General features: G+C 45.1%; 1 protein-coding gene across 1 annotated transcript in view; it reads right to left on the reverse strand.

Annotated features, from left to right (window-relative positions):
• POLN (DNA polymerase nu) overlaps positions 1-15,191 on the reverse strand; it is a 166,055-nt gene that overhangs the window by 80,187 nt on the left and 70,677 nt on the right. The window contains exons 11-15 of the mRNA XM_055246226.2: positions 13,247-13,330; positions 12,828-12,923; positions 2,513-2,569; positions 1,211-1,264; positions 148-213 (exon numbers count right to left, since the gene is read on the reverse strand). Coding sequence (XP_055102201.1) covers positions 148-213; positions 1,211-1,264; positions 2,513-2,569; positions 12,828-12,923; positions 13,247-13,330 — 357 coding nt within the window. The remainder of the gene's footprint in view (positions 1-147; positions 214-1,210; positions 1,265-2,512; positions 2,570-12,827; positions 12,924-13,246; positions 13,331-15,191) is intronic.

Genomic DNA, 15,191 nt, shown 5'->3' on the forward strand with positions numbered 1-15,191 from the left:
CAGAATAAACAGAATAAAACACAACATATCAGTTTGAAGTCCCTTCTTGGAAACAGAAAGTGCACAGGCAAACACATATGGAGACAAAACTTCAATAGCAAGGCAGGAAAATGGCGTTTAACAAAGACAGTTGTTTAAACAACTTACAGGATGCTTGGCTGAAAGTCTTCCAGTCACAGTTCCAGTCTGATTCCATGTAGAGGAAATGGAGCCCTTTATTAGTTAAAAAGAATCAGTGTAAACTCTGGCAATGCTACGTGAAGTTAAGAATGTGGCGGAGCCTCCACTCACAACATACAATACACGCTGCTCCTCCAGAGGCCAACAAGCTGCTGGCCCTAAACTTCCAAACCTGAAATGTCCTTGGGGTTACAAAACTCCTGACATGTGATCAGGGAAGGGTGAAGAAGGAGGTTTCCCCCTAACCCCTGTAGGAACTGCCATAAGACTTTATGTCACTTACAAATCCCGTGCATGGGGAGAGGAAGGGCTGTTGGGCTGTGGGGAGCTTGGTGTGGGCTCGAGGTGGGACTGTGCGTCACAGACAGGTTCTGTCACTTGCTATGTGAACTTGAACGAGTCACAGAACATCTCTTGACTGCAGACTCCTCAAGTCTGAACAGTAACATCTTCTCAAATGAGTCCAGAACAGAGATGCAATCGTGGATGTGAAAGCAGGTCAGCTAGAGCTTCCTCATAAACAGAGGGTTTCAAGGCATAACATCAACCTATGCTGCAAGGGGACGTAAATGATGCCAATATCATGGCTCATAATTTCAAGAATATTAGATTATTTCGGCCGGGCGTGGTGGCTCATGCCTGTAATCCCAGCACTTTGGGAGGCCGAGGCAGGTGGATCACGAGGTAAGAGTTTGAGACCAGCCTGGTCAACATAGTGAAACCCTGTCTCTACTAAAAATAGCAAAAATTAGCTGGGCATGGTGGCGGACACCTGTAATCCCAGCTACTTGGGAGGCTGAGGCAGGAGAATTGCTTGGAGCCGGGAGGCGGAGGTTGCAGTGAGCCGAGATCCTAACACTACACTCCAGCCCAGGCGACAGTGCAAGACTCTGTCTCAAAAAAAAAAAAAAAAAGAAAAAGAATATTAGACTATTTCATCATTTACTAAAATTACAAAGGTTCTATATGTATCTGAACTCATACAAAAACCACAGTCCTAATCACAGTATCTTTTTGTAAAGCTTGTTACCTTTTTCATGCAAGCTAGTAATCCATCTACAAAGGTTGACTTGATCTTGTGAACCTAAGTTAGAAAGACAAGAATAATCATTTTCTTTAAGTCTTAAGTCTTTTTTTGTGGGGGGAAGGAGTCTCGCTCCATTGCCCAGGCTGGAGTGCAGTGGCATGATCTCAGCTCACCGCAACTTCTGCCTCCTGGGTTCAAGCGATTCTCTTGCCTCAGTCTCCTGAGTAGCTGGGATTACAGGCATGCGCCACCATGCTCGGCTAAGTTTTATATTTTTAGTAGAGAGGAGGTTTCTCCATGTTGGCCAGGCTGGTCTCGAACCTCTGACCTCAGGTGATCCGCCCACCTCAGCCTCCCAAAGTGCTAGGATTACAGGCGTGAGCCACCGTGCCTGGCCTAAGTCTTTAAACAGGAATGGTGTGAATGGTGTTTCACAGAGTGCCGGGCACGTGCTGCTACTATCACCTCAGATGACTCCGAGAGGCCCTGGAATGACCTTAGGTGGTACCAGGGTTAAATAACACTGACCCACAGAGAAAGATGTCATTCCACTCTTTAAAAATAGATCTATTAATTCTAGAATCATTCCAGATTTACAGGAAATTTGCAAAGATAGACAGATAAACAAATACCCTGACACAGTGTCTCCTCTGGTGGCCCCTTTACATCGTTGCAGGGAGAAAGGGCCAGGCTGGAGCCAATGTGCTCCCTCACAGCTGCCAGGCCCTCAGGATACAGTAGGCCGCAGGCTCAGTGAATACTAGGACCTATGCTGTGGGCAGTGGCAAAAGCTATAAACGTGGTTCACAACCAAAAGAGAACTTTGGAAGGAAATGGCAGGTGTGTGAACAGAGAAAGGGAATCACCAGGGGAGGGAAGGGGGCCACTCATGAAATTCCTGGCAAATGTAAATGCAAGATGACACAACACTGCTATGGTATGGTCTTGGCAGACCTAGAAGCCAGGGAGGGGTTGTGGGAGGCTTCGAGACTAGGTACTGCTGGACGTCTCCTGTACACCAACGACACACAGCCGTGGCATGCCACCTACTTCCTTCTGATTCCTCATTGTCTTCTTCCATTTTGACTCCTGGGGTTCACGAGTGGGGCTGATTGCAGACTTGGGTAAAATCACATTGGGGTGCAAGTAAACAGTGCCAGTACAAGGTTAACCTGACAAAACTCTATTCCCCTGAGAACACTGGGAGGGCTACTTCAGCCATTATGGATTTCTGTTAACAGACACGGGGCCGTATGGTTCCCCTTCATCACCTTTTACCTTTAACGTACAAAAAAATTAACTTACCTGCCTGTATTCCAAAATTATCTTGGGTAATGGATGAAGGTCTCGCAGAGCATTTAACTAAACATGAAAATAAATACTACCAATGTAATTCGTTCATTTTAACATTTTAAACACTTATTTTCATCTGGAGAAAGTCCTCGTAATAAATGGTCTAATTGAGCATATTTTCCAAAATAAAGATGCATAATAAACTCAAGTTTATCAAATGTCTTAATCCTAACCCCTTACAAAACCATTCTGATGTCTACATGGGCACTAAAGACACCTCAGATAAGCTTGGAAATAAGATTCCTCTTGAGATTTAAATTAGCGAAATCTAAATCCAGGGTAGGTAAAATACCATGTCAGTGCCTACAAACGTATAGCTCGATAACTGCATAATTTCAGGGAGGGAGTAATGGATTACGAGTTTAAAAATTAACTTTAAAAATCAAAATATAACATACCTATAGGAAAGTGCAAGAGAGTAAGAAAAGTTAATTAATTATCACAAAGTGAGCACAGTTGTTCACCACCACCCACAGCAAGCGACGAAACAGTCCTATTTCCCCAGTAGGTACTGGCTTCTTCCCCAGAGCTAACCACCACCTGGACTTCTACCACAGGTTACCTGTTTCCTGTTGTTGATCCAATATTATTTTTTTTAGGGTTCATCAATATATGAAGCAGTATTTCATTTATTTGCACTGCTGTGTAGTATTCAAGCGCGTGAATGTAGAACATCATCCATTCCACCTTTGATGCATATGTGTTTTTTTCCACCTTAGGGCTATTATGAATAATGCTGGTACAGAGATTTTAGTTAATGTATGTCCACAGTTCTGTGGAATACATACATTAAGAAGTGTGAAACTGCTGCATCAACTTTAGCAGAGATACTGCCAGTTGTCCAAAGTAAACGTACCTGTTTATACCCTTCAGCAAAACATAAAAGTTCAAGCTGATCCACATTTTTGCCAATGTATGTCATCACTGGTGTTAATTTTAGCTGTTCTGGTAAATGAGAAGTGATCTCTCACTGTAGTTTTAGTTTTTATTTCCCCAGTGACTAACGCTGTTGGACACTATTCATATAGGACTAATTGTATATCTTCTTTCATTAAGCCCGTTTGTGTCTTTTGCTCACTTAAAAAATTGGTTTGTGTGTCTTTTTCTCCATGGGTTGTAGAAATTTGTTATTCTGGACAGTTTTTTGGTCAGTTATATTTATTGGAAATATCTTCTCTCCTTCTGTGGCTAGCTTTTTTAACTTTTATTTATTTTTTTTTTACATAAGGTCTCGCTCTGTTGCCCAGGCTGGAGTGAAGTCATGCAATCATAACTCACTACAACCTTAAACTCCTGGGTTCAAGTGATCTTCCCCTACCTCAACCTCCCAAGTAGCTGGACTACAGGTGCACACGACCATGCCTGGCTAATTTTTTAAATTTTTGGCAGAGATGAGGTCTCGCCATGTTGCCCAGGCTGGTCTTAAACTCCTGGCCTCAAGTGATCCTCCTGCCTTGGCCTCCCAAGGTGTTGGTATTACAAGCATGAGCCACAGTACCTGGCGTTTTCACTTATTTAATGATGTCTTTTCATAATTAGAGATTTTTAATTTGATTGTTGTCCCGTTTATCAAGCTTTCCCTTTATGGTTGATGCATTTGCTGTCCTACATATGAATGTTTACCTACCTCAAGGCCTTAAAGATGTCCTCTTGTTATATTTCCTCCAATCTTTACTATTTTGCTTTGATATTTAGATCCACAATTCACCTGGAATTTATGTTTGTGTGCTGCATGAAATGGGGGTCAAGATGCACTGGCCCTTTATGTAACAAGCCCTCCTTACTTAATGCTTTGCAGTGATGCCCTGTGAGACACACTCTCTCTCCCTCTCTTTCTTTTTGAGACAGGGTCTCGCTCTGTCACCCAGGCTGGAGTGCAGTGGTACCATCTTGGCTCACTGCAACTTCCACCTCTGGGGCTCAAGCTATCCTCCTGCCTCAACCTCCAGAGTAGCTGGGACTACAGGTGCATGCCACCATGCCCAGCTAATTTTTTTGTTTTTTGTAGGGATGAGGTTTTGCCATGTTGCCCAGGCTGGTCTTGAACTCCTGGACTCAAGCAATCCTCCTGCCTTGGCCTCCCAAAGTGCTGGAATTACAGGCATGAGCCACCATGCCCAGCCCAATTTTCTTTTTTTACCTTTAAGCTCTGTTGGACTTGATGTTTGTGGATTTTCTATCTTGGTCCATTGGCCTATTTACTGACCCTTGAGTCAACACCACATGGTATTGCTTAATTAATTCCTAGTAATTCCTATTCTTGTAAGTAGTCTTGATATTCAATAGACTAGGTCCTTAAATAGTGATCCCCCCCTCCCAGATTATTTTGGCTCTTTTTAGTGTTTAGCATTTCCATAGAAATCTGAGAATCGACTTTTCAATTCCTACCAAAAAAAAAAACTCCTGCCAGGATTTTCATTAAAATAGTTTAGAATCTATAAATCAACTTCGGGGAGAACTGATCATATTATTTTGATGTAATAGGTAAACCACTAAATCATAGTGCTCTCTGAATAAAGACTGAGAACACAAGAGTTGTGGCCATAAAACATTAACAATGGGAGGTATCTTGCCTCAGTATAATCCAGAATTGCAGTTTTGGAGAAAAGCTATCCCTAGGGGGGTGAAAGTGCATGAAAATACTTAGCCAAGAAAACAGCTTAAGATCATCTAACTCTCCTTATCTTGATGCCTTACTCACAAAATAACTTTCTAACCAATAGTCTCCCAGTATATCTTGACTTGAGCAGCCTGAGAACATTGAAAAGAAGTGGGTGTTTGCTCATACTAACCGTGTACAAGGCACTGAGAGTTGGCTGAGGGCCAGAGGTGGAGTGCCCTCAGCCACCATGGCTCCGCAGGCTCACCTGCGCTCTGCGCTGGCTGCAGACACCACATTCTTCTGACCTCCCTTCTCACTCATTTCCCGCTGGTGCCTCTTCTCCCACTGACCTTTAAAGATCAGCTTCTCGGAGTTTAACTCTGTGGTTATCTATGCTGGCTGCGTACCGCAATCAACAGGGAGCTTCAAAAGCAGGCCCATCACTAGGATCCCCTGCCCAATTCTGACTCGGGGGATCAGCTGTGGGCCTGGGCATCTGAGTTTTCCAAATCTCCAGGCAGGGCAGAGGACCATTGTCCCAGGGTGACTTCAGTAAAAATCAGCTGGCAGCTTCCAAGTGTGGATTCCCAGCATGAGACTTGTCTTGAGCCCCGTCCCACAGGTCCAACTGCTGTTTTGTGATATGGCACATCAGTGTCTCACATGCACTTCTGTCCTAACATATCCAAGGCTGAACATTTGACCTCCCCCTCCATAAACAGTTCCTGTTCCAGTTTTCCCTGAGTAGTGGCTGTATCTATTTGCCCAAGTGCACAACTCAGAAAACTCAGAACTACTCCACATGCTGACTTTTGTTCACACTCACATGAACTTATCAGAAGGACCTTTCTGTTCTAAAAATCCATCTGCTTTGCTCCATTTTCATTGCCATGACCTGGACTGCAGTGACAGCCTACTAATGAGTATCCCCCATTCTCCAACCAGTTAAAAGACTGATATTGGCTGGGCACGGTGGCTCACACATGTAATCCCAGCACTTTGGGAGGCAGAGGCGGGCGGATCACCTGAGGTCAGGAGTTAGAGACCAGCCTGACCAACATGGAGAAACTCTGTCTCTACTAAAAATACAAAATTAGCCAGGCGTGGTGGTGCATGCCTATAATCCCAGCTACTCAGGAGGCTGAGGCAGGAGAATCACTTGAACCCGGGAGGCGGAGGTTGCCGTGAGTCGATATTGCACCATTGCTCTCCAGCCTGGGCAACAAGAGCGAAACTCCGTCTCAAAAAAAAAAAAAAAAAAAAAGGGCTGGGCATGGTGGCTCACGCCTGTAATACCAGCACTTTGGGAGGCCAAGGTGGGCGGATTACCTGAGGTCAGGAGTTTGAGACCAGCCTGGCCAACATGGTGAAATCCCACCTCTACTAAAAATACAAAAATCAGCTAGGCCTGGTGGCACACACCTATAGTCCCAACTACTCAGGAGGCTGAGGCAAGAGAATTGCTTGAGCCTGGGAGGTAGAGGTTGCAGTGAGCTGAGATCATGCCACTGCACTCCAACCTGGCTGATGGAGCAAGACTCTGTCTCAAAAAAAAAAAAAGAGTGATCTTATAAAAACATATCCAACACCTATTAGAATGGTGAAAATCCAGAACACCAACACCACCAAGTGCCAGCAAGGATGTGAAGCAACAGGAACTCTCATTCATTGTTGAACTCTCATTCACTGTTGGTGGGAATGCAAAATGGTGCAGCTACCCTGGAAGACAGTTTGGCGGTTTCTTACAAAACTAAACGTGCTCTTATCATTTCATCCAGCAATCATACTCTTTGGTGTTTGCCCAGATAAGTTGAAAATTTATGTCCACATAAAAACCTACACACAGATATTTATCGCTGCTTTATTCGTAATTGTCAAAACTTGGAAACAACCAAGATGTTCTTCGTAGGTAAATGGAAAATAAACTGTGATACATCCACGCAATGGAATATTATTCACTGCTAAAAAGAAATGAGCTATCAGGCTGTGAAAAGACATGGAAGAAACTTAAGTGCCTACCACTAAGTGAAATAAGTCAATCCGAAAAGGCTACATACTGTGATTCCAATTTTATAACATTCTGGGAAAGGCAAAACTGTGGAAACAGTAAAAAGCACAGTGGCTGTCAGAGGCTGGTGGGAGGGAGGGAGGAATAGGCAGAGCACAGGATTTTTAGGGCAGTGGTGCTGCTCTGTATGATGCTGTAATGGTAGATGTATGTCATCATACATTTGTCTAAACCTACAGAATGTCTAACACCAAGAGTGAACCCTACACCCAAGAGCAGTCCAAGAGTATATTGTGTAACTACGGACTCTGGGCCATAACAATGTGTCAGTGTGGGTTCACTGACTGTAACAATGGTACCACTCTGTCAAGGATGTTGATAGAGGGGGAGCCTGTGCATGTGTGAGAACAGGGAGTATGGGAACTCTCTGTAGTTTCTGCTCAATTTTACTGTGAACCTAAAACTAAAAAACAGTCTTTTTTTTTGAGACAGTGTCTCACTCTGTTGCACAGACTGGAGGGCAGTGGTATAATCACTGCTCAGTGCAGCCTTGAACTACTGAGCTCAAGTGATCCTGCTACCTCAACCTCACGAGTAGCTGGGACTACCAGCGTGCACCATTACACCTAGCTAATTTTTAAATTTTTTGTAGAGACATGGTCTCACTATGTTGCCCAGGCTGGTCTTGAACTCCTGGCCTCAAGCGATCCTCCTGTCTCGGCCTCCCAAAGTGCTGGGATTACAGGTGTGAGCCACCATACGTGGCTATTAAAGTCTATTTTTTAAAAATCTAAGATCATAGTTGCTCCCTTACTTAAACAATTCCAAGGCTACCCATTTTTCTAAAAATCTACCTTCCTCCCCATGGCCTGCAAAGCACAGCAGAATTGGGTCCTTGTTCACCTCAACCCCATCCCTCCCATTCTTCTCAGTCACAAGGCTCCAGCCTCAGCCCCTGAGCAGCCTGAGCCTTTTCCCATTGCAAGGCCTTGTTCTTATTCCTTGCATAGGCACTTCCTGATCTTCGAGCTTCAGCTTACACATAATTCCTTAGGGTTCTCTCTGGACCTCTCAGTCTGGAGTGTGTCACTCTCCCTGTTATTACCTTAAGGGCTCTTATCCTGCTGGATGGTCCTTGTAATATCTAATTTTAGGTGTCAACTTGAGTGGGTTATGAGATAACCAGACAGCTGGTAAAGCATTATTTCTGGGTGTGTCCGTGCGAGTGTTTCCAGAGGAGGCTAGCATGTGAGTTGGTGGACTGAGCAGGGAAGATCTGCATTGATGTGGGCAGGGACTATCTAATCAGCTAGGGGACTAGTTAGAATAAAAAACAGAGGAAAGGTGAATTCACTTACTCTTCTGGATCTGGGACACCCTTCTCCTACCTTTGGACATCAGAACTCCAGACTCTCCAGTGTTTGGACTCTAATACACACACTGGCGACACTCAGCCTTGGACTGAGAGTTACACCATCAGCTTCCCTGTCCCAAGGCTTTCAGGCTTGGACTGAGCCACACTATCAGCTTCCCTGGGTCTCCAGCTTGCAGATGGCCTATCGTGGGACTTCACAGCACCCCCAACTGCGTGAACCAATGTCCCTAACAAATCCCTTCTCATATACCTATTATCTGTATCTATATCTGCATATATCCTACTGGTTCTCTTTCTCTAGAGAACCCTGCTATAGTTCCTCACTGGAATAGATATTCCATGATGATAAAGACATTTTCCCCACTAAATCATCAACAGTGTCTAACACAGAGCCAGGGCCACAATAGTGTTTGCTGAATAAAACAGGAAGGACATCTGTCCTGCTCATGGCTGTATCCTACATACTGGACGTCCAGCAGTCATGCACACACATGAGCTGGAGACCCCATCACTTCAGTTAGTCAAGGGGTCTCAGAAGCAACTCCCAGAAATGATGAGTGGCTGGTCCAGGAATCCTAACTCCAAGGCTGGACCACCTTCCCAGAGTTTGAACTCCTTATGATGTTCTAAGAACATGTGACTTCACTGCAGAAAAAAAACACCAAAGCTTCCTTCAGTTCGTTAGGGAGGGACCCTTGTTTCCCACTCATCATGTGCCTGCTGAGGGGAGGGAATTCCCACTATACCCCAGCAGGAGTGAGCAGACCAGCTAGGCACCACAGGACTCTAAACTACACTGCAGAGGTACAAGGGGACATGTGTTCTTCAGCCCATGAGGAGCATCTGAGAACCCTGAGGTGAATGTCAAAGAACTGACATTGCATAGATTGTGTCCTCTTATCACACTTCATTTAATTTAGAAACCAGGGCCAGGCATGGTGACTCATGCCTGTAATCCTAGCACTTTGGGAGGCTGAGGTGGGTGGGTCACCTGAGGTCAGGAGTTTGAGACCAGCCTGGCCAACATGGTGAAACACCATCTCTACTGAAAATACAAAAATTAGCTTGGCGTGGTGGCAGGTGCATGTAGTCCCAGCTACTCAGGAGGCTGAGGCAGGAGAATCGCTTGAACCTGGAAGTGGGAGGTTGCAGTGAGCTGAGATTACATCACTGCACTCCAGCCTGGGTGACAAGAGCGAGACTCTGTCTCAAAAAAAAAAATTTTTTTTAGAAATCAATAACAAAAACTATCTGGGAATACCCCACACATTTGGAAATGTTAAGACACACTTCCAAACAACTCGATGGTCAAAGAATTGTAACAGAAATGAGAAAATATGTAGAGTCAAACAATGAGAAAAAAATAATACATCTCAAAACTTGAAGGGTCCATTAGTGACTTCCTGAGCATCCACTATGCCCCAAGCATTGTACTAAGCACTGGGAACATCCTAGGAACAAAAAAAAAGTCATGCACTGTTAGGGATACATGTAGTTGGGGGAGCTGAGCAGCAGCAAATCTGTGTGTGACACAGGGGATACCATCAGCTGGTTTCCCCGACATCAAACATGGATTTGTGGAGGAAAAGGGCAGGGAGGGGACAGGCGCCGGGGTGAGAGGAGCCGCAACGCTCACCAAGGCCTCCAGGAAGGGGGAAGGGAGGATGGAGAGAAGTCATGAGAAGAAATCTGAATCTTGAATTTGGCCATGTACCTGGCACAAGCCAATCTTTTCATATGCATCAATGAGCAACTTGACTTACTCAGTTACATCAAAGAGTGAGGCTAATGTGATTTATGCTCATCACGTCTTTATGGGAGAAAAATAGCTCCTCGTGAAAGCTGTTACCAAGAGAGCACATCAGCACCAGAAGAGAGTGATGCTTCCTTTCTTGCATTGCTGGTTGTCTGGAGAGGGAAGGGAGCTGCAAAGGGAAGTGCCAGCTGGTGCCAGGACAGAGGTGAGCTCAGGTGCAAGTGTGGGATGCGTGGCTTGCCCAGGCAGCGCCCCTGCTGGAGCTCTGGGGCATGCTGCCCATGTCCACTGTGGTGTTGAGACCCAAGCCTTAGTCTCTGCAGCAAGACAGATGCTGCTTCCAGGAACCACCTGCTGACCCAGCGCTCCATGAACACACCGCAGATGCTGAGTTAGCACCAGGGGCTGGTTTGGTTCTGGGAACAAACTGAAGTCTTTGATCTGCACAACCTACATTCCAATGGAAAAGGCAAACACACACCTAAGATAAACTTTAGGTAGTGGTGAGTTGTGTGCAGAAAATAACTCAAGGTGAAGAAACAGCTGTGACTGGGGGCCTTACTGTAGTCTGGGTGACCAGAGGTCTCCCGAATGCAATGTTTAAGCTGACAATCAGAAGCAAGCAGGAGAAATTTGTGGCACGAGTCTGGGGACAGAGAAGGAGCTGGTGCACAGAGCTGCAGGCAGCTCAGCAGCCGCTGGAGTGGGGAGAGAGAGGAGGTGCCAGGCCACGAAGGCACAGCCAGAGCACGGGCCTGGGGATACACTGCAGCTCGGATTTGATGCTAAGTGCAACAGAAGCTACTGGAAATCCTAGGGCAGTAACGTGACTTTTCCAATGCTTTTAAAGGATCACTCTGCCTGGGTGTGAGGGATAAGCAGCACAGGCAAGAGTGGTTGGAGGGATCTAAGTGAGAAAGGTTTATGGTGGGGGGATGGGGAAAAGGAGGCACGCTCAGCACCTATTTTGTGGGTAGAGACCATGACACTTGCTGTGAGGGGAGGCAGAAGGAAAGTCAAGGACGACTCATAGGACTTTACTCGGAATGGCCAACACTTACTGGTCTTTTGAGAGCTTTTATGTCAGGCACGGTCCTAAGTGCTGTTTCACACAGACACATGGACACACACACATGCACACTCACTGAATCCTCACAAGATTCCAGTAGGGAAAGTACTATTATTATCTTTCTTTTATAGATCAGGAAACTGAGGCACAGAGCAATCGAGTAATGTTTTCTTTTTTTTTTTTTTTTTTGAGACGGAGTCTCGCTCTGTCGCCCAGGCTGGAGTGCAGTGGCACAATCTCGGCTCACTGCAAGCTCTGCCTCCCGGGTTCACGCCATTCTCCTGCCTCAGCCTCTCCGAGTAGCTGGGACTACAGGCGCCCGCCACCACGCCCGGCTAATTTTTTGTATTTTTTAGTAGAGACGGGGTTTCACTGTGGTCTCGATCTCCTGACCTCGTGATCCGCCCGCCTCGGCCTCCCAAAGTGCTGGGATTACAAGCGTGAGCCACCGCACCCGGCCGAGTAATGTTTTCATGTTGTCCAAACCATGCTGGCCAGTGATGGCTGACCCCACTGCCCTTGTTCTTACCCACTACTCTGCACTGGCTCCCAAGGACCTGGAAGGAGGATGGGCCCTTCGATAAGGTGGAGGAAGCTTGAAGAAGAAGAGGATTTGGAAGAGGGCAGTTCCAAGTCCCTCCAGTGGAGCATCCTCTGCAGGAGTCCATTATTCACCCAGTAACTGCCCATTAAACCAGCAAAGGCCAAGTGCGGGCACAGTCAACAAGCTCAGGCTCCTTGAGGGTCTGTACTCTAAGACACCCTCACAGGGTGGAGACTGGAGGAATGCGGTGCTGGAGAGGGAATAGGGCCAGAGGAGACATCTTAGAAAGAAACCTCCTCTGTTACAAAGTCAAATGCTGGACAGAGCACAGAAAGCACAAACTGGAGCCTCAAAAGCTGGCTCTCACCACAATAACCAATATTCACAATAACATGAATTCACTTATTTACTGACTTCCACTCTGTGTCTTTTCAGTAAAAGTACCCACTGGCTTCTGAATATTAATGTATACTCTCCCACTCCAACACAGCACAATCTCACTACTCCTTGTCTTCCAAAAAATTGATTCCTCTCAAGAGAGGGGTAGGTAAAATTCTCTAAAATAAATCTTGGGAAAGGAGAAGACTGATGACCCGTTTCTAGTTCCTCTTGGGGACACGAAGCAAAGAGATTGTGACTGGATTGTCAAGAAGTTGGTTTTAAGAACTCCACCAAATTCTGCTTTTCAGGAAGTCAAGCCAATTAACTGCTTCTGCAAAGGTGTACTGTCTGCCTCTCTCTCCTTGGTCCGTAGCGAGAAAAGCAACCTTGTGTGGGGAGCCCCTCTTCTGCAGAAACTGCTGCCAGCATGAGGGGATGGCCTAAGAGTCTCGGGTGGGTCTGAAGGTCAGCACACATATGGTGCAGACATGCTGTCATTCTAAAAAGAAAAAGGGTAACTCTGAAACCTTACCACTGCTTCTGATGTGGACGGGTATTTCTGCAGCCCCGTTCTGGGGAGACTGTTCCTTTGACTCAGCAGGTGCAGCTTTAACTTGCCAAAGAGGATCTTCAACAAAGCAATTTACACATGGTGAGGGAATCTCACATTTGAGAGAAATAGAACATTACTACAGCAGAGCCTATGCCACCAGCCAGAGAAGACACACCCAAACAGACATTACAACATGCTTAAATTCTCATTTAGTACTTTTCTTCAATTTAAAGGCTTTGAAGTAATGAATCTCAATGTGTTCATTACTTGTGAGAGAACATGAAAAACTTACTTTTCAGATAGTTGACATAAAATAATACTTATAAATTCAAAATAAATCTCCCTTTAACTCCTGAATAAGAAATACATTTTATGAAAGAACCAAAATTCAACTTTACCTCTCGAAGCTGGTTATTGCTCATTATAAGAAACCGTTCTCCTGCAACAAAATGAGCTTCTTGCTCCAATTCCTTGAGACGAGCCTGAAAATATGATACACACAATTAATCTCATTCATAGTTTTCACAATTTAAGATTATTTAACTTGTTCATCAAACAATTCTCAACAGTGAGATGGGCACAGTGGCTTATGCCTGTAATACCAACCCTTTGGGAGGCTGAGGCAGGAGGATTACTTGAGACCAGGAGTTTGAGACCAGCCTGGGCAACATAGTGCGGCCCCACCACTAAAAAAAAAAAAAAAAATTAGCCGGGCATGGTGGTGCACACCTGTAGTCCTAGCTATTTGGGAGGCTGAGGTGGGAGGACTGTATGAACCCTAGAGTTCAAGGGTGCAGTGAGTTATAACTGTGCCATTGCACTCCAGCCTGTGTGACAGTGAGACACTGTCTCAACAAACAAACACATACACACAAAATTCCCAAAGAAAGCTCTTAAGAGAGTAATAAATAACCTATAATTTATCAAAATAAGCATAAAAATACATATTTTGGCCAGGCACGGTGGTTCACACCTGTGATCCCAGCACTTTGGGAGGCCAGGTGGGTGTCTTGGGCCCAGGAGTTTGAGACCAGCCTGGGCAACATAGTGGGACCTCATCTCTACAAAAAAATAAAAATAAAAATAAACATATTTTGCCTCATGGTGAAATACCTAGGCTCATAGAAGCATCCTCTCCCAAAGGTAAGAAAACAAACTTAAAGAAGCAAAAATAATGGGAAGGAAAGAATCAATTCTCCAACAATATTAAGACTAGAAAAGGGATCCAACATCACACAGAACAAGACAGAGGTAGAAAGTATAGGAAACAGGCTTATATCCAGAATACATCAGGATATCCTATACATCAGTAAGAAAAAATATAAAAATGGGCAAAAGACTTGAGCAGATCCTTTACGAAAAGAAATTCCTAAAAGCTAATGATGCTATGAAAAGCTAATCAACCCCACTAATGTGAAATGTGACATACAAAATGATATCACTCTGGTCCAGAGCTCTAAAGTAGAGTCAGGGAGCCATTCTAAGAACTGCCTAGATGACCTGAAATGCTGAAAAACAAAAACAAAAAAACAAGAACTTGCATCGAACCTCTGAACTGGGCCAAACTGCAATGACCACAACAGCCTGGAAAACAGCTAGATTTTGCCAGTGCTGCACCTCCTGAAGAGCGACAACCAATGAGCTGAACGGACTCATGTACTAAGCCAACCGCCTCCACCAATGATAATTCTTTCACAACAACTGTGTATTCACCCTTAGCTTCCTTTTAAAAATCTCAACTCCCCTTCTTCTCTTCAGAACACATATTGGCCTTTAGCTGAACCTGTGTCTCCTGAATTGCAATTTCTAAGACCCCAGTAATGCCTTGTCTAACTGCTTTGCAGTCTGGTCTTTCACCTCTTCTTGGTTGACATTAGTAATCAGGAAAATAGAAACAAAACTCATAATGAGATATCATTAGAGCCTCACCAAAATGGCTACAATGTAAAAGTCTGATGCAGCCAGGGGAAGTGAGGATGTGCAAAATGAGATCCCGTATGCATTCTCATGGGTGAGACTCTGGGAAGCCATTGGGCATTATTGAATAAAACTAAGCAACAGCTTCCCTGTGTCCCAGCAGCACTAGTCACCTCATAGCCCACAGAAACCTGTGCCCACGGGCACGGGGAATGCACTCAGACGTACAGCGTGGTTTGTAATGACTGCCACTTGGAAACAACCACACGCCTATTGGCAGTGGGACAGAGACACCAAGGTCAGCACAGTCCACAACAGAAAACTCCACAGCACTGAGTGACACACAGAAATACAGGTGGAGCTGAGATGTAGAAGGCTGGGTGAAAGGCCACATGTAAATCACTGTTTACTTACAGTTCAAAAGCA

The sequence above is a fragment of the Symphalangus syndactylus genome, chromosome 16, assembly GCF_028878055.3.
Source record: "Symphalangus syndactylus isolate Jambi chromosome 16, NHGRI_mSymSyn1-v2.1_pri, whole genome shotgun sequence".
In the NCBI taxonomy this organism is placed as follows: Eukaryota; Metazoa; Chordata; class Mammalia; order Primates; family Hylobatidae; genus Symphalangus; species Symphalangus syndactylus.